A 17305-nucleotide genomic window follows, 5' to 3' on the forward strand; every position below is an offset into this window, starting at 1 on the left:
TTTGTCTTTTTAAATGACGCAACTTGTATCACTCTCACAAAAGGTAGGACCTATACCTTTATTTTTTTTGTCAATTCTCTGTCTCAATTTATTTATCTCGTTCTCTCCATTAAAATGACATAATTTTACATCCTTTAAAATAATACACACTTATTTACAAAAAAAAAATAAAAAAATAATACACACTTTTCTCAATGTTTATTCCATTGAAAAAACTCATTCCCATTCTAATAACCTAACCAAAATGGGAATCAAAATGACTTTTGTTCGTTCCCATTCTCATTCTTATTTCAATGCATTTCATTTACCCCAATGAAACATACGCTACGAGATGGAATAGAATTTGATATTGGCCAGATTCCGTTGACTTGGAATGGTCAGTCAATAAAATGGATCTCCAGTTAGACATTACATCTTTTATGTGTAGCAGTCAAATGCCATCTATTGGTAATTATGTTTGGTGAGTGTTCCTTTAATAGGAGAGTTCCCAATGTTTAGAAGCTAGTTGAGTAACATGGAATTTGGTAGGAAGAGTTTTGTTGTCTTTATGATCTTATCCAGCTTAATTGGATTAGTCAATTAATTGATGAACTGTTAGATAAATTTTCAAAAATTGAGTAATTGAAAAAAAATAAATTAAATCTTTGTTATGAGATTTTAAACCATGAATACCTTATCAATTGTCTTAAGCAAACTACTTTATTATCATATTTTCAACCAAGGTAAAAAAGAAGAAGAAGAAGAAGATACCTATAAGTATCGATCCCCATGTAGCACATTTTTTTTTCAAAGTAACTTAATTCCTTAATTTACTTTTTCTCAAAGAATGACACAATTTATTCTTAATTTATAATCCACTAAATTAATTATACATATTTTTCTAATGATTTTAATTTTTAAAATTTTATTTTAAAATTTTATTTTAATTAAATATGTATATTTTATTTTACCCAAATTTAAAAATTCTTGGGTAACATACAAATACTTCGGAATAACTCAATAAATATGAGAACTATGTCTAAAAAAAAGTCAATAAATATGAGAACTAGTTGGGTGACCCTAAGTTTTATATTTGTGATATATTACAGAAGTACAAAACGAGTCTAAGAATGTAAGTATACGCTAAGCAAAATCGAAACTTCTTGAGATAGTTGGTAATTTTATTGTTATCTTTTTGAATAAATGTATATGTGGTAAATTAAACAGTAAGAAATACTGTCTACCAAAAAAAAAAACAGTACGAAATAGTACTTGCACACCATTTGGTGTGGACCAATTTAATAATAATAATTTGTTAATATAACTTGAGGAGTTGGTAGGGAAAATTAACATGCGTTAAATGGGCTGAGCGGTAAATTCTTTATATTAAATGGGTTTGTGCATTATATCTTAACTCAAAATTTTAATACATTAGATTTATGGGTTATTTCATTACATGTGCAGTACATCACTAACACATAATAGTCCTTAAGTTCAAAAAATCTGTTAATAATGTATAAACCTTGTTAATTAATATTTAAGACATTCTTATCTGTGTAAAAATAATATAAACTTTTTGGTGTGCAAATAACATAACCGTTACACCTCTAGGGTTAGCCTAGTGGTGTTGGGTGTGTTTAGTGTGTATTAAGTTTGCAGTTTAATTTCCATGTAATGTCCAAAAAATAAAATAAAAAATAACATAACCGTTACACAGTAGGTTATAATTATTTGTTCTTGTTTCAAATATACAAAAAAAAAAAAAAAAAAATACTGTATGAAAATCGAAGAGTCACTTATAGAAGAAAATGACTATCGTACAACATGAGAAAATGTTTTCCGAAAATATTATTATTTAAAGGTGTTGTGAGTTTTTAATTGCGGCTTGCATATTAATTAATAGTTTTTTTTAATGCGAACTTTGAAAAATATACACCACGTTTCTTTCAATTAAGAATTAGCTTATGTAGGAACTTTTTTTTTTAAATATTTTTGTATTATAAAAGAAAAAGTTTGAGATAAAGAGATCTCTCATTTCTAAATCAAGAAATGAGCCTGAAACCATTTATTTCCGGCAAATGCTTTGAACCAACAATATATTTTTCTTTTAAGTAAAAACTTACAAATAATACAGTTTTTTTTTTTATTTAAACACTTTTTTTTTGTTCAATGTTTGAAGTTTCACAAACACCTATAATGGTATTTCAATAAATAAATAAATAAAATTTTAATATTTAACTCAGAAGCTGCTACATACGTACATAAATTTTATACTTAAAGAGATCTAGCTCAAATGGTACCATGATTTTTTGGAAACTACTTCTACTTTTTCTGTTTGATTTGCTCAAAATAAAGATTACCAAATCATAAAACAAGTTGTTCCTCGTTCTCTGGATTGATTCTTGGCAGAGAATGTAAAGATGGTTGTGTAGTAAACAAGACCTTGCAATTTTCATGTGTTTGCTACCTTTTGAAAGCTCTTTGTGTTTACATTCCCTGTCATCAATCTTTTTATGTTCAAACATACCTGCAACAAGTTCAATCTATATGAGTGCAATGGTTTCTTTCTCACTATATATTACTACCCTTTCTTGGTATGTCTACAACCTACCTAAACTCTAGTAGTGAATTCAATAACATAGAAGGTCAATGGCATTTGTATATGAACCTTTGCATCTTCTTCTCTTGCTAGCATTCTCAAAGTGCTGTTTGTCATCAATTAGCACCAATTCTACAACCACCAGATTCCTAGCTAGTTCACCAGCTGATTCAACTGTTAAACATCCAAGATTGGTATCCAAACTCATTCACCATCGTTCTGTTCTCCATCCACACTACAATCCAAATGAAACAGCCAAAGACCGAATGGAACTTGATATCAAACATTCATTTGCACGTTTAGCCTACTTGCAATCTAGGATTGAAGGTTCTTTGGTCTCTGATGATTACAGGGTTAATCTTTCTTCCTCTTTAATTGGTAGAGATATACTGGCCAATCTCTCAATAGGTCAACCCCCCATCCCACAACTTGTTGTTATGGACACTGGAAGTGACATCTTTTGGGTTATGTGCAACCCTTGCTCAAATTGTGTCCACCATTTATCTCCACTTTTTGATCCTTCAAAGTCTTCAACATATTCCCCATTATGCAAAATACCCTGTGTATTCAAGGGCTGCAAATGCAACCACTTGGGACAATTACCATTCAGTATCACTTATGCAAACAACTACTCCTCATCAGGAACTTTTGGCCTTGACATGCTAGTTTTTGACACAAGTGATGAAGGTAAAGCTCAGGTATTTGATATAAAATTTGGGTGTGGCAACACCATTGGCTACAATGAAGACCCAGGGTACAACGGAATACTAGGACTAAACAATGCACATGACTCATTGGCTTCACAAATTGGCAAAAAATTCTCTTACTGCATAGGGAGTCTAACTGACAAATACTATAATTACAACCAATTAATATTAGGTGAAGGGGCTGATCTTGAAGGCTCTGCTACACATTTTCAAGTGCTTCATGGCATGTATTATATCACCATGAAAGGCATAAGTATAGGAGAAAAGAGGCTTGACATAGATCCAGCAACTTTTGAGATAAAAGAGAATGGAACAGGTGGAGTCATACTTGACTCAGGGTCTACATTCACCTACCTAGTTGATGATGTGTATAAATTACTATGCAAAGAAGTTAAAAATCTATTTGGTTGGTTATATAGAGTAGCTACATTTGAAAATTTTCCATGGCTACTTTGCTATTTTGGGAGTGTAAGTAGAGATCTAGTTGGGTTTCCAGTGGTTACATTCCATTTTGCTGATGGAGCAGATTTGGCTTTGGACACAGGAAGCCTTTTTGTACAGCAGACAGATGACACATTTTGCATGGCTGTAGCTCCAATGAGTGAGGGTGGCATTGGAAGTAAAACTTCTGTTATAGGGTTATTAGCTCAGCAGAGTTATAATGTGGGATTTGACCTCGTTCATCAGTTTGTTTACTTCCAAAGAATTGATTGTGAACTTCTTAGTGGCTGATGATTATAGATGTGTTAGAAACTTGTTTACAAAAGCGCATTGACCAAATTTCCTTTTTGATCTTTAATATTAGAGCAAGCCTAGAAGCATAATTTCAACACTAATGTTAGTAGCAATGATTTCAAATTTAATATCAGCAATATAAAATCTACAAGTTTGTAGCCAAATGGGGTTAGAAAAGAGAATAAAGGAGTATTTGTCCCGTATCAAAGAATAAACGACCTCAAACTAAACATCAGAGACATGATTCCAATAACTCTTAGTTCTCTGATATGTTTAGGTAGCTATATAAGCCAGAGGGGAAAATACCTGACATCACAAATCAAAAGGAAATAAAACTGCTGAAATCTACATAAACAACAAAGAGGGTAGCTGATAGAGATATATGAAAATTAAGAACACATAATCATAACAGAATCAGAATGACCAAAGGATAGAAGCCAAGTGTAGGATTGCATCATGCTAGTCAATTAAATGGACATAGTTAGGTTTGTATACTCCTTTGAGATTTTAGACTACTGAAACCTGATCAATAGTCTTGAGAAACCTACTCTACCATCATATTTTCAACCAAGGTAAAAAAAAAAAAAAAAATAGTGGTACGTATAAGTAGTAATCTACCATATATTCTTTTTTTAAAGTAATTTTATCCCTAGTCTATTATTCTTTAAAGAATGACACGTGTTAAAATCTTGATACTTAATAATTTTGTGTGTCTCACTTGAGGTCCATGTATTAGAAGAAAAATGAAGCTTGTGCAAACGCTCATTATTTTTACAAACCACACACAAACATCATCGTGGACTAATATGGATCATTTAAAATAAAGTTACACAGTTTGTGTCTTTGCAAATATCATTACTCCTACCATAGTAGGGTCAATCATTCAACATTGATGTAATGGTGAAAAGACGATCAAATAAGAATCCTAATCGTTCTATCCACCCTCTGTTCCCCCTAGTTCAGACAACACTTAATTTTTTGGTCCTAACTTTTTCTCTATCTTCTTTTTTTTTATATTTTTTTTACTACTTTGCTCATTTCAATCCTTTTTTGATTTGTTTATTTTAGCCCTTTAATTTTATTAATTACATTACATCCAATATTTTCTTTATGATGATGGTCAACCTAGGGAAGGAGACCTGTATTGCTTTATCGCTTTTAACAAATGAAGTGTTTTTATTCATAGCAGCTGTTGTTTGAGCTGGATTCTAAATTTTCAAACGATCGTCATGCTCTTCTTTTGTTTCTGAATCCGTTAATATGTCAATCAAATACACGCAATCGAATGTAAGCAAGAAAAGAAAGCACAAATTTATCGTTTCGTAATATAGAATTAGCACCAACAATGTTTTTTCTTATATTTCGTTCACAGAACTCGTTAGAATCACTCTGTTACGTCGAAAATCAACGGTTATCGTTTATTGAGAATTAAATTTATTAATTAATTATCAATTTCAATAAATGATAATTATTAATTAACGGAAATCAATAATTAAAATTTGGTGTCAAATTTTAAAATTTAACACCGGTATAAAAGAATTCTATCTATCAAATATGATTTATACCCAACACTTTATTTGTGTGTGAACTTTGAAGACAAAATAATAGGGAAAGAAAAAGAAAGGAAAAATTCATTAGTTGGTTTGCTCAAAATAAAAATTATCAAATCATAACACAAGTTGTTCCTCCTTATCTAGATTGAATCTTGGCAGTAAATGCAAAGATGGTTGTAACAAGATCTTGCAATTATCATGTGCTTGCTTGCTGCCTTTTGAAAGCCCTTTGTGTTTACATTCCCTGTCATTAAATTTTTTTTTTCTTCTTCAAATCATACCTGCGACCAGTTCAATCTTATACGATTGTAATGGTTGCTTTGTCACTATATATTACTCTCCTTTCTATGAAATGAAAGTTATATCTAAAACCTACCTAAACTCAAATAGCTACGATTGTGATGGTTGCTTTGTCACTATATATTATTATCCTTTCTTGGAAATGAAAGGTATATCTACAACCTACCTAAAGTCAAATAGCTACGATTGTAATGATTGCTTTGTCACTATATATTACTATCCTTTCTTGGAAATGAAAGGTATATCTGCAACCTACATAAACTCAAATAGCAAATTCAATAGCACAGAATGTCAATGGCATTTGTATATAGACCTTTGCATCGTCTTCTGTTGCTAGCCTTCTCAACATGCTGTTTGTCATCATTTAGCACCACTTCTACAACCACCACACCCCTAGCTAGCTCACCAGCTGCATCAACAGCCAAACCTCAAAGATTGGTCTCCAAACTCATTCACTATGGTTCTGTTCTCCATCCACTGTACAATCCAAATGAAACAGCAAAAGACCGAATGGAAATTGATATCAAACATTCAGTTGCACGTTTAGCCTACTTGCAAGCTAGGATTGAAGGTTCTTTGGTCTCTGATGTTTACAGAGCTAAACTTTCTCCCTCTTTAACTACTCAAACTATACTGGCCAGTCTCTCAATAGGCCAACCCCCCATCCCACAACTAGTTATTATGGACACTGGCAGTGACATGTTCTGGGTTATGTGCATCCCTTGCTCAAATTGTGACAACCATTTATCTCCACTTTTTGATCCTTCAAAGTCTTCCACCTATTCCCCATTATGCAAAAGACCCTGTGGCATAGAAGGCTGCAAATGCAACCTCTTGGATAAATTAACTTTCAGTATCACTTATGCAGATAACTCCTTCACATCAGGAACTCTTGGCCGTGACATGCTAGTCTTTGACACAACTGATGAAGGTACCACTCAGGTACCCGATATAGAATTTGGGTGTGGCCAAGCCATTGGGTACAATTCAGACCCAGGATACAGTGGAATACTAGGATTAAACAATGCACATAACTCATTGGCTTATCAAATTGGCAAAAAATTCTCTTACTGCATAGGTAGCATAACTGACAAATATTATAGTTACAACCAATTGATATTAGGTGAAGGGGCTGATCTTGAAGGCTCTTCTACACATTTTCAATTGCTCAATGGCATGTATTATCTCACCATGGAAGGCATAAGTATAGGAGAAAAGAGGCTTGACATAGATCCAGCAACTTTTGAGATAAAAGCCGGTGGCACAGGTGGAGTCATACTTGACACAGGTTCTACACTCACCCACCTAGTTGAAGATGTGTATAAATTACTATGCAGAGAAGTTAGAAATCTCCTTGGTGGGTTGTTTCACGAAGTTGTATATACAAATCCTCCATGGCTACTCTGCAATTTGGGGATTGTGAGTAGAGACCTTGTTGGGTTTCCAGTGGTTACATTTCATTTTGCTGAAGGAGCAGATTTGGCTTTGGACACGGGAAGCCTTTTTAGACAAGTGAAAGATGACACATTTTGCATGGCTGTAGGTCCAATCAGTGGGGGTGGCATTGAAAGTAGACCTTCTGTTATAGGGTTATTAGCTCAGCAGAGTTATAATGTGGGATTTGACCTCGTTAATCAGTTTATTTACTTCCAAAGAATTGATTGTGAACTTCTTAGTGGCTGATGATTATGGATGCGTTAGGAACTCTTATTTTCCAAAACGCATTGACCAAATTTCCCTTTTGAGCATCATCATTAGAGCAAACCCAGAAACATATTTCTCAAAGCGTATGGCTACAATGATTTTATATTTAACATCAACAATATAAAATCTACTTCGTTCTCTATAAATAAATGAAGACACAAAGCTTGTAGCGATTAATAATAATGTTTTATGCACGAAGAAGAAAAAGGGGTTTGAAAAGAGAATAAAAAGTATTTGTCCCACATCAAAGAATATAAGACTCGAACTAAACATCCGAGATATGATTCCCAAAACTGTTAGTTCTTCCATTGAAGTTAAGAACGGAAAATTATGACAACATAATTAAGAATAAGGAGGGGGAAAATAACAAAATGAATATGATATGTAGTTTCCAATTGCAATATAAAGAAGCAAAGTTAATTATTGTTTTCATAAGTGAAAATTGGTGATTGAATTGAAAGAAGCAAAATTGAAATATTAATCAATACATCATAATGGTTCTTAGACAAAGTTTACTTTCAATAACCAACAAAGAAGCCTATTTCACCCCTTCAACTCTTTTAATGTTTACACTCTTATTTTTGATGAATTGAGAGTAAATCATTTTTCAATGCCTAACTCCACTTTCTCCATAGCCCAGCCAACTTTGTCACAAGTTTATGACAGCCAGTTTTCTCTTACATGCCATTAGCAAGTGCAAAGATACTTCTTTGGTGGTGGTTTCTAGAGCTTACCAAAAACAAAAACAAAAAAATACAAAAAACAAAAAACTTTATAAGATCTATTAAGGCCAAAGGGCACTAGAGAGATTAAGGTAAACTTCATGGTTCGGAATCAGCCATCTTCCAGGTTAAAAGGGGAAAGAATGAAGGAAGTGCAACAGGAAACAAAAAACACAACTCAATCCGATTAAAATACCATGAATAATGTCTGAAAAAAAAATAAAATAAATTACTTACATTTAATCACCATACAAAGGGGATCAATACTTTTGCCAATTCAAGCCTAAAGCAGCAATTAGCAAGCAATCAATTCCTTTCTCCCGTCACCCTTCCTGGAAAGACAACATTATGACAGCTCTTTTATTATTAGTATTGTGATAGCAGCCATTGTATACCATTGGCAGTAAATTATAAAAGCAGAAGAACCTACTATACAGATGCCAAAACTGTTATAAAACATACAAACTAATGTTTTCCCATAAAAAAGATGATTCACTAGCATTCTCGAGTCCATATTACTTATGGTATGAACAAACGGTGCCCAAGAAACAAGTTGCAGTAGGACATAAAATGCAACCATGACACACTGCAATAATAGCATTTACTGATTTACCTCAAAAAGGGGAGTTGTTTTCTACTTAGGGAACTAGTTCACACAACTAGTTTAAAAGAAAAGTGATTCAGGTCTGTTCATTTAGAATCTAAAAATAATTTCCTTGCAAATGAGGGTTGGCACACTGAGTCGAATCTTCAGCTCACACTAACTGCCTTCTTTGGTAGGCGATATGTAATCCCAATGTAAACTCTCATTGAGGTTGGTGGTCTTCCCTGACCTTACAAGGGAGTGTGTCTTCCTCTAATTAAAACTTTAAAATACCACAAAAAGAAAGAAAAGAAAAAGTCCTCCTCTTCTGTTTTTGTATAGAAGTACTATTTTAGCCAGCACAAATCTGCATTTGTGTGGCCTAACAACAGAAAACCACTAGATTAGGAAACAAATTTCATCATCTACCCAATATAAGTAAAATCTTTACACAATTTGGTAAATTAAAAAAAAAAATCATTATATAGTCTTTTGCGAGGGAAACTACACTAATATTAAAAATGAAAAAAAAAAAAATGAAAGGTTCAATTGTATCTTCAAGATGTGCTTTACCAGAATCATTTCTGTAGCTAAAGCCCTTGGTTATTGGCAAAAAGTTATAATTTAAGCAACAAACCCAAATTTAATGAGAGAAAGTTGTATGTATATTTACCATTTTTATATATAGCAGATCTTATAATGGATCCATTATATCTCAATACTGATTCCAACAAGTACCTTGACAGTCACTTCCTTGGTGAAACTGCAGACAGGAGGACATCATTTAGCAAAGGCAGTCAGTTGTTACAAATTGGAACCAAAATGAAAACTGCTGCTTAACAAATTATATAATTGCCTTTTCATACAGGATACAGCATATGAGATGATTCTGTTCCTACTGTTGCTGCTGTATCTTTTTATCAATAACTTGAATTCTCCACCATGGAAGTCTTAGTTCTCATTGGTCTTCAGATATAGCATTCTTCTTCTAAGAGATCAATTCCATCTGTGACTCAAAACCAAGCCACAAATTATCAGAAATTAAATGGAAATATGAAACGTAAAGACAGAAAAAGACCTAAAAGTCTTGATATCTTTTCCAATACCATGAATGATATTATGCTGTCTGATGCTAGAATTTTTTTTTTATGATATGGGTTAAAAGTCACTAGTCATCATTTCTACAACATATTTTAGGTTTTAGGGTTTAGGTTTAGGGTTAAATATATTTTCTTTGTCATTTTAGATTTCTGTCCTTTTCAGATTGGTGATTAAAGCAACAGGACAGAGGATTAGGAAATCATTTTTCTGTCTGTCTGGTTGATATTACAATGAAAATTTGAGAACTAATTTATCCATATCATAGTGGGTGTTAAGAATTATAGGTTTAGGGTTAGGGAAAAAGGATCAGAGAGAAAGACAACTGCCAGCCTAATCCTCACTAGCAACCACCCATAGGTTGCCTAAAAAAGTTCAAACAGCAGCCATCCTTAGCTTTGCAGAAGACTGAACACAACCTAGAAATTTCTTTTTTGTCTCGCGTGCTCTCTCTCTCTCTCTCTCTCTCTCTCTCTCTCTTTCGATAAACACCGATATTACTTATTATGTATAGAAAAAGGGGTTTAAGCCTTGACAAAAAAACATGGACACACATGTCATGGTAGAAGGTACTGCTCTTATACCATGTTAAGATTAAAAGCTTTAGGTGTTGTTTGGTTAACGGTGCAAGCCAAGTTTCCTATGCAAATGTAACATGGATTTCAGAAAACCAATGTTTGGTTGAATAGATTCAATCAAAAAGGCCATCTATCCAATTTGCCTTGCTTTTCAATTTTCTCATGAATACCCATCTATCGGCACAGTTCAGAAAGATTTTCATTCGGTGGTTTTTTGCACAAAGATGGGTAAACCACTGTTTATGTTATTTTTGCACACCCATTATACCCTCTGAGAAGAATAGAGAGATGATTCAAAATGGAAGATATCGACAACACCCAATTCAACAGCAGAGCATGGAATACTAACCCCTATAAAAGCAAGGTTCACAAGATAGGAAATAAACTGTCCACCAGTTATCATGAGCACATTTGTCACTAATGACCCCCTTATTTCAGATGGCGATGCTTCTGCAATATACACAGGAGCAGTAACAGAAGCTATGCCGACACCCAAACCGACCAAAAGACGTCCCACTATGAGAACATAAGGATCCGGTGCAGCAGCCATGAGAATCGCTCCGAGAGCAAAGATCACATCAGCTAAGAGGGTGGCCTTCTTTCGTTCATAAGCATCGTTAATCCAACCACCCACTGCTGCTCCAACAATTGCACCAGCAATTGCCATGCTGACAATTGTTTCCTGGAAACTCAAGAGTGATTAGAATGATCCAATGAGAAAGAATAAGTAAACACTACCCTATTCTATTCTTTTCTTTCTTGGAATTGGAAAGGAATTTTTTTAATTCACCAGTCTCCTCCAATTCAGTTAGACAGTTGCATTTATGGATCTCAATTCTCTTGTAGCTTTTTTAACAAATGGAACCCTCTTTACGGAAGGGTAGTTCATTCTGATTCAAAATTATTTCAAGTGAGGGTTATTTTGGTAACTTCCAACCTTCTTTCCCATCTAAATTTTACTTGCATCCAAACATAGACATTATAAATTCACTTAATTTTCCCGGTAAATTTTTTTCCAACCAAACAACTTTTTTTACATTTTCCTATCTAACTCACTTTCCAACCATTTCCCTATCAATTACATTTACCTAGTATTCACAAATTTCTCCTCAACCAAACGCCCCCTTAGGGATAGTAAAGAAGGAAAAGAGAGAAAGAAGGCTACTGGCAATGAAATGAAAATATAATTGATTGCATGTAATATGTTATGACACCACAACCTATTAGTCTTATTTATACTAATAATTAGGTCAAGTACTAGTACAGTAGTACTACTATTAATTAAGTCAATAAGGCTAATAACCCTAATATGCCCTAACCATGGGGAGTGGAAGCTGTACTCAGGTTAACCAAATCAAATTGAAAGCCAAAGAGGAAAAAGCACACAAGTCAGATACCAGTACTTGCACACAATAAATTTAGTAATTCGGAAGGCAATAGATCTGATAAAAAATGGAAATTGTAAAGAACTTAGTTATGTAAGGCATGCAAAAATTGTATGACAAAGAAGTTACAAATTTATATAATAAATAAAAGCTGACATTAGTCCAGCAGGTAATATTTTAAAGTTTTAATTACCCATGACCGTTGTGATCAAAAGATCACGGATTTAAATCCAAAAATCTCTTTGCTAAAACGCAAAGGTAAGGTTGCCTATAAAAATTTCCTCACTCCTACCCTGCAAGTCAGGTTCCATGTGGAGTGGTTTTTTTATATAGATACATACATACACGCCATATAAACTTAATTATAAGGAAAAATATATACTGACAGGTGTCATCTGCGCGCTCTCTTTGCTGGCACTACAAGGAGAGAAGTCCCCACATGAAAAGAATTCCATTTCCTTTTTGTTCCTTATGTTCAGTTCATAGACTCCGTCAGGTCAGAAAGCATTCCTTTTGCTAATTGATTAGCTTTCTGCAGCTCCCCTTTGGCACAAAGAGCTGAAATTCTAGAATAATAGAAGTCAAAGCTGTGTAGCTGGGATCTTGTCATATAACTACCATCATTTGTCGTAGGATTTCTTACATCCCTGGCATCATCACATGATGCAAAATCCAAACCACTTTTGCAAGATGAAGGTAGAGAGCTTGAAGATTTTGAACCAAAATCCTTCCATTCATTAATCTTCTGCTGTTCTTGGGATGCTTGATTATACGTAGACAACTTTCGAACAGGAAAAATCATACATGCAATTTCATTGAGAACTGTAACAGCTTCTTGAATGCTTCCTTGCTCACACAAAATGGCAAGAAAATCACCTATTGGCTCTGTATCAACCTCACTGTCGACTTTGTTAATTATCTCTGCAACATTCTTGGACTGGAGCATTTCTCTCAAGACACTCCTGGCTTCTTCCATCCTTCCTTTGGTACAAAGTCCTCTTATCAAATACAAGAACCCCAAAAAATCAGGTGATATATCCTTCCTCTTCAACTTATAATAGAATTCAAGGGCTCCTTCCATGTCACCCTTCTGGCAATAGCAATTTACTACAGCACTAACAGTCAAACTGTCAGGCTCAATATATTTTGTCTCCATATCATTTAGAAGCTCAAATACCTTCTCTAACTGACCAAACTTACAAATACCATCAATTAATGAATTATAAACTTGTATTTTTGGTTGAAAGCCCTTGAGGACCATTTTCCCAAAAATATGCTCTGCGTCTAACAAAAATCCCTCCCTACATAGAGCATAAATTAATGTAGCATAAGTTATTTCACAGGGTATCAAATTAAGTTTCTCTAATGATTCAAATAGCCGAAATGCTTCAATAAGACGTCCCTCATGACACAAACCATTTATTATTGAATTATATATGACTATGTTCAAATTCACCCCTTTCTTTTCAGCAAAGGCACAAAGATTCAATGCTTTATTGAGGTATCCTCCCTTGCATAAGCCATGAACCACAATGGCATAACCAACATACATGACTGGTGAATTATCTTGAGTCCCCACGACAAGCTTATATGCATCTAAAGCTCTACCCTCTTTTACGAGAACCTTGAGAATAGAGACAGGAAAAGTGACTGCTGAAGAGTTCTGCGTTGTTTTTCCAATAAATCTAAGGGCAATATTGACATCTTTTAGACAGAGGTAGCATGCAAGTATCCTTTGCACCAATGGTTCAACTAGGCCATATTCTTTCAGGAAGCTATTCAAAAGGGGCAGAATTTGCTCCCTATTCCCATTACTAAGATGCCTTCTCAAAATTGAATAATAAGACTTGCTTGTGACAGATGAGCCTTTCTTTCTCATCATCATGTACAATTGATTTGCATCCTCAAGTAATCCTCTTTTACATAGTAAAAAGATGGAATCATTACATACTGTATTATATATGTCTGGCTCCAAACCTTCCATTCTGTAGACTAAATCTAAAACCTCTTTTGCACCGTTTTGTTTGAAAATTGTCTTCATTAACATCCTATATGGACCTATATCCAAAATGAGACCTTTATGATTGAGTTCAAGCAATGCCTCAGTGGCCATCTCTACCATACCCTTCTTGCAAAGGCCATTAATAATACTATTGTAGCATGCATGTGAGGATATTGATGTCTTTCTGAATTCATCAAACACCTCAAGTGCCTCATCAATTCTACCTACCTTGCAATACCCATCAATCATTGTGCAGTAAGTAACAGAATTTGGAACCAGATCCATTTCTGGCATTCCTTTATAAAGTGCATAAACATCTTCAAAAGCCCCCATCATAAGCAGTGCTTTGATCAGTACATTACACATTACAACATCCATAGTGATTCCTACTTCTTCTAGTCGTTTCTTTGTCTGCAAAATCCCTGGAATGTTCTCTTCTTTGGTATACCCATGCAACAACGTGCTGTATGTAATCACATCTGCAGTCACATTTTTTGAGAACTCATCTGCCTCAGAGGTCCTCCCATACTTGGATAAACCATTTATAATAGTATTATATGTAACAACACTAGGACTAATCCCTCTCTTTTCCATTTCATCAAACAGATGAAACACATTATTGAAATCTCCTATTCTGCCAAACCCATCAATCAAAACTACAAACACAAATTCATCCAGCTCAATTCCCAAATCTTTCATGGTCTTGAAAACAGCAAATGCTTCCTCTACTTTACCCTTCTTACAGTATGCAGACATTATTGCAGTATATGTAACCTTATTGGGTTTTTGTCCTTCTTTTATCATCTTGGCCAAGAAGGTAAATGACTTTTCCACATCACCTAACTTGGAAAACCCATCTATGAGTATTGTATAACTTACAACATCATGATCTATACCCTTCTCCACCATTTCTCTCATCTTCCTAAAAACCTCCACCAAAACCTTCTCCTCAACATACCCACAAACCCAAGTGCTATACAAAACAACATCCAAAACCAACCCATCATTCTCCATCCCACGAATCAAATCACACACTTCATCAACCCTTCCCATTTTACAAAGAGCACCCACAAGGGCAGTGCAAGTCACCAGATTTGGCCGCAACGCACCAGAACTCGTGGCACTCTGGAAGAACCCCAAAGCAAGTTCCGGTTTTCCAATCCTGCAAAAACCAGAAATCACAGAACTGCAAACAAAATCATCAAAAGGGTACTTGATTCTTTCATCAGTCATCAACTCCAGCACCTCAATGGCCTTACCCATGTTACCCAGAGAGCTCAGTTTGTGAATGATGGAACAGAAAGTGAAGGAAGAAGGCAAGACACCACGTTCCCTCAAGCAATCTCGCAAAACGGAGAGTGCTTTCTCGGGGTCTTGGCGCGTGACGCAGAGACCTTGAATGAGGGTGTCCCACATGGGGAATTCGATGGAAGAACAGGGCTTGCGCAAATGGGTGTTCATGAATCGCTCTGCTTCTTCGAATCTGTGAGATTTGAGAAGTGCCCATGAGAGGATCGAGTGGGTTCGGTGGTTGGTGAGGACTTTGTTGGAGTTCAACTGGGAGAACAAGTGAATGATTAAGTCGAACTTGTGAAGGTGAAACAGGAAAAAGAAGAATTCGTTGATGGAATTCAGAGTGGGAGTGAAGCCACGTTTGAGTAAGCTTTGGAGTGAGAGATTTTGTGTAAAGCTGCGAGTAGAAGAAGAACAACATAAGGGTCTTGTGTGGAACAACATAAAATTAGAAAACAAAAGACAAACAGTTGGCGTGCATTGACAAACGACGATGTTCCAAAACCAGGAATTTTTGTTAATAAATGCTACGTTTCCTTTGCTTTTCAGTCTGATATTGGGAAGAGACGTGCTCTATCCCTGTCTAATTGAGCACGCCCAAAAGGCCTAGCCCATTATTGCCACTGGATCCAGTCATCTAATTTTGTCCAATGATCCAATTCCAATCCAAACTCTGTAATTGAACAAAAAAAATAATTTATAATGCTTTTAGTTAATAACATGTTTTGGAAAGCTTATTTTACAATTCTCAAATTTATCTCAATAAGGTGTAAAAAAAGAAGTGATTATATTTACAATCAAGTAAATTCACCTCCTTTTATTACCTCTCTGGATAAAATCAAATCAATAGTTATTATTTGATATAATTTTTTTTCTATTCAATCACTTCCTCTGTTCTCTTTCTTACCTCCTAAGCTCTGTTGAAGTTAGAGATAAGTTTATAAACCTTAAGGGGTATAGTATCTCATTAAGTAGGTACTCAAAGAAGCAATGATATAGAACAAAGTTCTAGGAAAATTACCGCGAATATTATCTCAATTATGTTGAGAGATGAGGAATGTGTGATGGCAGGATGACTCTAGAATTCAGGAGAATAACAACTCATAAAAGTAATGGATACAAGATTCTTCTTCAGGTGATGAAGAATGGTACATGTAGGTGAGAATAATATTCCTTAATGATATGAGAGAGTCTGATCGTTTTACCCATTATATATCTCAGAGTTAAGTGTGAGAAATTACATCACAATCATGGGAGTACACAATGGATGAGCTCTGCAGGAAGTGATGGATTCCCTAAGATGAGGTCCATGTGTTTCCTATGGAAAGTAAGTGGTGTAACCTCTGCCCATGTACATTGGATTGTGAATGTCGATTCAGAACACCTTCCTCTTTCCATCAAGTTTTATTGGCCACCATCTAAAGTTATAAAAAAAATAGTAAAATGTGATAAATTTATTTGGTGGTAAATATAATATTTTCTATTAATTAAAAAAATACAACCTCCCCGGAAAAGTATGTTTTTTTTAAAAATAAATTAAATTAATCACTCAATTAATTTAATGTTTTTAAAAATGACAATCAATATGTTACAAACATGTAGTTTCTTCGCCCGATAATCATTACATTTTTAATTCATTCAAACGATTTTCGAATGCCTATGATAACCCAAATGATGTTATGCTTAACATCCGAGGTATGCTCCCCCCGAATCCTCATGATGGGATGGACCACTTGCTTTGGAATTTAAAAGGTGATACCAAAGTTTCTGTTAAGGATATTTATGCCATTTTATCTGGTGCGGTTGAGCAGCAGGATTTGGCCCCTATTTGGAAGAAAATTTGGAATTGGAAGGGACCTCAGGTTATTAGGCTGTTTATTTGGAAAGTGTTTCACAATAAAATTCCTACAAAAAATTTCATTAGCCAGTTTAATATGGGTTCAGCTTCTTGCCCAATTTGTTGGGAGCATAATGAAACTTGTATTCACTTATTGAGAGATTGTAATGATATGAAGAATTTGTGGTCTGATTTGGTACCAATAGATATGCAGGTTTCTTTCTTTTCTG

The 17305-nt window shown here is 34.6% G+C and overlaps 3 protein-coding genes across 6 annotated transcripts; 2 read left to right on the plus strand and 1 right to left on the minus strand.

The window, feature by feature from the left end:
* Positions 1-2628: 2628 nt before the first annotated feature.
* LOC133305734 (aspartic proteinase CDR1-like) lies at positions 2629-4017 on the plus strand. The gene has a single exon (XM_061505971.1). It carries the CDS (start codon positions 2629-2631, stop codon positions 4015-4017), a length of 1389 nt encoding a protein of 462 aa, XP_061361955.1.
* A 2097-nt stretch (positions 4018-6114) lies between these two features.
* On the plus strand, positions 6115-7556 carry LOC133305735 (aspartic proteinase CDR1-like). The gene has a single exon (XM_061505972.1). The coding sequence runs from the start codon at positions 6162-6164 to the stop codon at positions 7554-7556; it is 1395 nt and encodes a 464-aa protein (XP_061361956.1). The 5' UTR covers positions 6115-6161.
* Positions 7557-8029: 473 nt separating this feature from the next.
* On the minus strand, positions 8030-15726 carry LOC133305737 (pentatricopeptide repeat-containing protein At5g57250, mitochondrial). 4 transcript variants are annotated; one of them, XM_061505976.1, is made up of 6 exons: positions 12330-15726; positions 10908-11240; positions 9749-9888; positions 9556-9645; positions 8537-8631; positions 8030-8306 (listed from the first exon to the last, which is right to left on the minus strand). In XM_061505976.1, the coding sequence occupies exon 1, from the start codon at positions 15680-15682 to the stop codon at positions 12419-12421; it is 3264 nt and encodes a 1087-aa protein (XP_061361960.1). In that variant the 5' UTR covers positions 15683-15726; the 3' UTR covers positions 8030-8306; positions 8537-8631; positions 9556-9645; positions 9749-9888; positions 10908-11240; positions 12330-12418. The 4 variants fall into 4 exon arrangements, with proteins under 4 accessions (XP_061361960.1, XP_061361961.1, XP_061361958.1 ...); XM_061505977.1 differs by having other exon boundaries at positions 8030-8631; positions 12330-15107; positions 15205-15251; XM_061505974.1 differs by having other exon boundaries at positions 8030-8631.
* Positions 15727-17305: the final 1579 nt, after the last annotated feature.

This window comes from Gastrolobium bilobum, unplaced genomic scaffold, assembly GCF_033153095.1.
Source record: "Gastrolobium bilobum isolate Gb01-03AN ecotype WA unplaced genomic scaffold, APGP_CSIRO_Gbil_v1 utg3440, whole genome shotgun sequence".
Lineage (NCBI taxonomy): Eukaryota > Viridiplantae > Streptophyta > Magnoliopsida > Fabales > Fabaceae > Gastrolobium > Gastrolobium bilobum.